Source organism: Mizuhopecten yessoensis, unplaced genomic scaffold (genome assembly GCF_002113885.1).
Source record: "Mizuhopecten yessoensis strain PY_sf001 unplaced genomic scaffold, ASM211388v2 scaffold10275, whole genome shotgun sequence".
Classification (NCBI taxonomy): Eukaryota; Metazoa; Mollusca; class Bivalvia; order Pectinida; family Pectinidae; genus Mizuhopecten; species Mizuhopecten yessoensis.
The window spans coordinates 3,737,252-3,743,784 of record NW_018408465.1 but is presented as its reverse complement, the minus strand read 5'-3'; the positions used below and the strand labels follow the sequence as shown (position 1 = coordinate 3,743,784).

Sequence of the window (6,533 nt, the reverse complement as noted above, 5' to 3'; positions counted from 1 at the left end):
CGAATCCGCGGGGGTCAATATGAACACGTTAAGACGAATTTCGCATCAATCTATCCAAAATTTTCCTTTTTACAATGATGGGATGTCACCGTATGTAGACAGCTGCAAGGACTCGAAGGAAAAATGGAAGTAAACTTGAAGGACTGCCAACAGGTCTGAACGGTTACTCAGTGTATCGTAGAATTTCTACGTTTTAGAAGGTTTTGGGGGAAGACACTGCGGAAAGTGAAAATAAATGCGACAAATGAACAGTTTTACATACCGATGTGAACAGCAAGTATTTAAAATCAATACGATCATGCAACATGTTTCTGTTCAGGGATTGTTATATTTAAATCCATGTATTCACATATAAGTACTGAAATACTAGTAGTAAGCATCGCTGATCGACTAAAATAAAACTTGTTTCCAATTTTCACCGCTCTTTCATTTTCTGAATATATATCAAATGAAATAATAGTTAAAATTACCTGAACATAAAATGATTACCAATGTAAAAGGACTGTTGCGATGATATTGACATTATAATGACCGATGTTTTGGATCCGTGCATGCATATACAAACGTACAATGTACATTGTACTTGTATATCAGGATTCACGTGATATATTACAGCATTAACCCTCCAACTATGTTTACTTATCCATCGATTTTAAACGTCTTTTGAATAATTCTGGTTAGCTTATTCAATAAATGATGTTTAAAATTTAAAAAAAAAACGGTGTCTATACGTAAAAAATATTTTAATTGAAAATTGTTCAAATACCAAACAGATTTATTACCAAGGTTGTTTCTTATTTTTGGATTATTTTGTTTTATTGATTTTTCAGCAACGTTATCTTGAAAACGATGTCTCTGTCAAATTTGAGATTTATGTAATCCCAATAGAGTCGAAAAGTATTTAAATTATTTATTTTAAATCGTTAAAATGCTTGACAAGTATAAGAAACGATGCATTAAATGAGAAAAGATGTTTTTATTATTTTCTTTTAGAAACACATTTGTACAGGTTAGCAAGTTAACAACACAAACAATCCCAGCGTAAAACAGCTTATCTAAATAAGCATAAGGACTCAAGTGTACCTCTTATCAAGCTGACGTTAACGTAAAGCTGTTTATACGTATTATGAGATAAACGTATTATGAGATAGATATGATTTGATATACTATACTTTACAATGCTCTTTAAAGTCTCTGATAATAGTATATACTTGTCGCTGTTAATCCTTTGCCTTCAGTTTTTAGCACAACTCGTACAGACGTCGTTACCTGCTACCTTCCTTGTTAGTGATTACGAACCTACAGGATTGTAACTCTACTTTAGAGGGGTCTTTACGCAGACAAACGTATGGAAAAATATACTACCCAGTAGAGATATTCTATTCGTAACCGTCAATCCCATCTCGTTCAGGAAGCGCTCTTTCTGTTCTGTGCCCCAGCTCACGCCTAGAGCAGAACTGTGATGGTGACAACAGCTGCTGGGAACACAGTAAAACGAGCTGAAGGTCAACGCATTGGCGGCGTGCATGTTACCGACGTTGTTCATAGGGTCACTGCTGACATCAGGGTCGAGAATGACAATTATTCCGTCATCCTTCAGCACTTTTAATATGTCTGTCATGGTTTGTTTAGGATATGGAAGATCATGAAGAAGATCAAACAGGAGAACTACGTCAAACTTCTTCATCCAAGCGTTTTCGTAAGCTCCACCATCGACTTTGACGAAAGATAAGTTTTTAACTCCCTCGCAAGATTTTGATGCGGTTACAATAGCTTTTTCTGATGTGTCACATCCGATAACTGACACGCCCTCCAAACCCTTTGCCAAGGGAATAGTGATATCGCCTGTACCACATCCGACATCCAGAACGTGCTTTATTGCACCTTTATCTAAATCAGGAAAATACATTAATACAATAGTCTTAGTTATGAGCAAATACATAGATGGAAAAGGTCCGGTGTCGATGCACCCTTACCCTAAAGTTATATATATCTGTTAAATACTTCCCGATGTACAGCCTTTGTTGTTTAACCAAATTCTCTGGGTTATTCCATGTAGTTAAATATGTTTCCAAAACTTGTATCGACTTTTCTAAATTGTGTCTGCAAAATATTATCTTGATTGGCCTCTCGCCATAAATTCACGAAAAGATCTTGCGAAATGTGCATGTGTAAGTTAAGATCAGAAGTTAAACGAATTTATGAACAGAGCAATTCATAGCCAGAATTATCTCAGTAACATTTTTTTTTTCATCTGTCTATTTATATCTTGACTAATTCTAATACACAAATGTGTTCACTACCTACCAGGGTGATACAGCTGCATGTTCTGTATAAGTTCAGCGACAAGTTTAGGTGTGTGCGGGGATCGAACTTTGTTGACCAGTTCCAACACATGCGGTGCTTCGTCAAGAGTGTACCCTTCATCAAGATATAAATAAGCGCATAAGTAATATCAAAGTTTTACTTTCTACACAAATAAATCAAAGAAGCTATCAAAATCAGGAAAACTCAGAACATGAACAGCGACGAGGGGAACACCAGCTGAGTCATCTGTATGACCCAATACTAACATAACAGGGGAGGGGGCTAAATGTACACCCTACCTGTAACCCATCAGATGCAGTGTGTATACGCTCCCTATCGATAGGCGAAACGTCTCGGGTTGAGTGACATGAAAAATATACAATTTCGTCACATCGTTGTATAGGCAAAATATATAAATAGTTCACTCAGTTACAGATTGAGAAAGGAACCAGTCAGTCTTGAAACGTAGCGACACGTTTAATACGTACATTGTTTGTGTAGAAAGTAAAACTTGGATATCAAAATTTCCAAACTGATTAATCTTATTGAAGATAAAGCGCATAAGTACATTTGATACATTAATGATATTCCGACAGTACACATGTTTGTACATTATCAACTGTAATCTTCAAGAAATACATAAAAATGGAACAGTTAACAGCAAATACATAAACTTGTGGACATCAACATAAGTAACAATACACAAAGAACCGTTCTTAATGTGACGATTCAGATATCGTTACGAGTGATATAAGAAAAAGAAAAGTAGCCTGATCTTGTTTCCTAGTTCTGTTTTCAGAATAAAAGGACTGAACGAGATCCAAGTGCACTTAATTCAATGAAGACAGGAAAGATTAGACACTATTTCCGAATAATTTAGGTTGGGTTTATTTTTTACCGTCCTTTTAACAGCTAAGGGCATTTAAAGACGTGCCTCCATGTGTGTTATGTACATGTATATGTGTGTATGTGTGCTACAGGCGGGATAGGTTGTTACATTTACCTCCTAGAGATAGCACGGATAGGATGCAACTTTAGAGTGTTATATCATCGTAATATCATGCTGAAGGCACCTAGCGCAATATTTCACCCAGTTACATTAAACTGACAACGGATAAACCAGTTGTTGTGTTAATCTTAAAAGCTGAATGATAAGCAGAAATAACGTCTACCAATTTGAAGGACTTCCGCATGTCCGAGCCTAAGGACAGAACCCATTCCTTACCCCACTTGGACGAAAGCACAACACTAACGCCGAAGGGGGTATTGTCAAGCAATGCACTAGGAAACAAAAAGAAGTAGAGAGAAAATAGAAGTACGGATTAAGGAATAAAGCATATCCCAACTTATAAACGAAACAAGAAATCTTGATTAAAACTAAACACCGGTTCCGTTTATAGTACATACAGGTATAGCTGGCATGCATTCAAATCCCACAATTGAATACATTGTATGTGCAGGTCCTCAAGCAGGATATAACATTATCTAACATATAAATTACACACGTTTGGTGGCATATTTCATCCATCCGCCTACGACTTGCAAATTACTCATGTCGACATAATTTGTAAAAAATGTCGATATAATCTAAGATGATATTTTTATATTAAGTCGACACAATTTTGGAATTATGTGGCCACATATTAACATTTGTCGAGATATTTTTTGCCGAATTAAAAGACGTAAGCACATCGACAGGAACACAAGCAACTATCAATATATAAATACACACAAAAGGTCATTACTGTTAATTTGGTAAATATACCCACCCGCTTTGCCATCTTCTGGAAAGCATTTATCAAGAATAGGAAGTGTCTCAAGGAGATGGGGTTCCCATTCTGCTTTTTCAGTAGCCTCTAGCAAATCCTTGACGCAATCGGGCGGTATGGCTAACTCTCCTTCTGAATTCATTGATATTACGCCTGTTGCCATCATTGCCTGGCTCAGCTCCCAAATGTATCTAACAAAGATACATATAGGTAATTTAATAGTAAACACGCAAGTATTATGACTTTAAATTCAAGTTCTTGCGAATATGGAATACCGTAAAACGTGCGTTTTGCCCGGATCTTAATCCATCAGGCCACAACAAAGATAGGATATGATGAAGGTTGTTTAGCTTTAGTAACAAATGCAAATGTTGAAAAAATGTACTTGCTGGCAAATATGCAATTAACACAAAGAAACTAATCAAACATATTAGAATCAATTTAGTTTTTAAACAATTTCTCATTCCAAGAAGAACATTATTACAAACTTATCAATCACCCTCACATTGCTACTACACATTTAAGTTCATAATCATAGTGTACCTTTCCTTCATGTGGAGCGATGTAGCAAGGGCACGTGGTGCCATGGGTTTTGCTGCTATTGCCTGAAACATGTTCAGTCTACTGGCCAGTTTCATGCCAGAGCGTACCACTGGGTCTGACGTAGCCTTCTTGAGGAGCGTCGCGTACAACTGCCGACTCATGTTTAATGACCTACAATGTAGAAGAAATATTTTTGAAGAACGAGCCCAACAACAAAAACATACAAAAACAAAAATAAAGCGGCAATAATGTTGAAGCTGTGCCTTGTCAACATTTATTATATTTGTTTTATTGAGAACATGACTTACAACTGCCATCTATGTATAAATATTTACGGAAACAATTCTGTGAAATTCTAAGATCAAATTATGGTTTTATTTTTGTAACCATACTAGATACCGTCGCTCATAGATATCGCTGGTAATGAAAGACCAGCCAAAAAAGCTACAAAAGGACCCTCAGAGGTCAGATATAATTATCTAAAAAAAGACCTCGGTCAAACAGAAGATTTTTTTTTGTTTTGGTACGGTTTTGTACTGTCTTGAATTGTTTTACGGCCAATCGACAAACAGAGGTCATCAGTTTGATTACTAAACAAACCAAATAATGTGGAACAACAGCTTAGAACTTAGAGGACAATGCCAAAACGAATAACCGATTGAATAATAGCGGGTCATTAACAGCAACGTTACAGCTGTACGTGACAATAAAAACAAAACATTACAAATAATACTCTTCGTTTAACGACGTACACTTATTAATTAACAGAAAGTGTAGTTTTATAAATGGTTCATAGAACAGGCGATACACTGTACGAACAGACCCTTACTTACCGAAAGTAAAAATATTTGATATTTGACACTAAATATCACATGTCTATTATGCAATTGTCACAAAGAAGAAAAGTTTGCCGGAGGTAAGTCATAAAAAGATATTTTAAAAGAAGAAAATTAAGCGGAAGATACAACCTCCACTAGACTCATACATGCACAAGCACACACCAAATAGAAGAGATGACTACCCTCCACATATACTTTATAATAGGTAACCTTGGATTTTTCTGCAATTATTAAACATTACAACCTCTATGGGGGGCTTCATATTCAAAAACGAACATTTTGTTTCTCAAATCTTGCTGAGTAATAACCCACCTTGATGATTTGGTGACAGGTCAATGTGCACCGAGTTAATTTTATAAAGAAAACCATCAGTCATATATAACTATACTTAGGTAAAACTAGGCTACAAAAAGGTTTCACGAATCCACGGAAGTCAATTAGGACACGTTATGCATACACGTGAATTTTGCATAAATCTTAACAAAGTTTCCCTTTCAAAATGATCAGTGTTTACGTTTCTATACGGCTGCAAGGAATTAAAGAAAAACAAATTGAAGTAAAATTGAAGAACTGCCATCAGGTCCGGACAGTTACCCCTGTACATCGTAAAGTTCCTATATTTCAGAATGTCTGTGGGGACGTCACTGCGGAAAGTGAAAATAAAGTCTGCAAAAGAACAGATTTACATACCGATGTGAACAGCAAGTGTATCTTCTCAGGATCTGACAGCTTCACTGGAACTCGGGTCTGTGTGCAGCACCGGACTAGTCTGTCTTATATAGATATTTGTTCTAGAGTATTAACGTACACTTACTGGTCAACAGGAAGGTCGAACTTATCACTGTCCGTTCAGCGAAAGCGGACACTTCAAATTTATCTGGCTAAGCTACACTTTCCTGACCAATGATTGATATAGTTCAATACATGTTCATATTGTTACCTACTGAATGACGTATAGTAAGCATCGCTATCGAATGGGGGTTTCAAACAAAAAGTGTCTAATTTTACGACAATATTTAATTCTCTGAAAATATACAACATGGGAATAATTAGTCTCTGAATATATGACGCGAAA

At 36.1% G+C, this 6,533-nt stretch overlaps 1 protein-coding gene across 1 annotated transcript; it reads right to left on the bottom strand.

Annotated features, from left to right (window-relative positions):
• Positions 1 to 955: 955 nt before the first annotated feature.
• LOC110459956 lies at positions 956 to 6,227 on the bottom strand. The gene is made up of 5 exons (XM_021512521.1): positions 6,149 to 6,227; positions 4,620 to 4,790; positions 4,077 to 4,267; positions 2,308 to 2,421; positions 956 to 1,890 (listed from the first exon to the last, which is right to left on the bottom strand). Exons 2-5 carry the CDS (start codon positions 4,778 to 4,780, stop codon positions 1,316 to 1,318), a joined length of 1,041 nt encoding a protein of 346 aa, XP_021368196.1. The 5' UTR covers positions 4,781 to 4,790; positions 6,149 to 6,227; the 3' UTR covers positions 956 to 1,315.
• Between the last annotated feature and the right edge of the window lie 306 nt (positions 6,228 to 6,533).

What these genes read in the sequence shown, in the direction of transcription:
- LOC110459956 (XM_021512521.1), bottom strand. Translation starts at nt 4,780, where the DNA reads ATGAGTCGGCAGTTGTACGCGACGCTCCTCAAGAAGGCTACGTCAGAC. An exon ending in TCGCTCCACATGAAGGAAAG is followed by an intron (nt 4,268 to 4,619) that starts GTACACTATGAT and finishes TATCTTTGTTAG; the next exon opens with ATACATTTGGGAGCTGAGCC. An exon ending in CATGCAGCTGTATCACCCTG is followed by an intron (nt 1,891 to 2,307) that starts GTAGGTAGTGAA and finishes TTCCTGATTTAG; the next exon opens with ATAAAGGTGCAATAAAGCAC.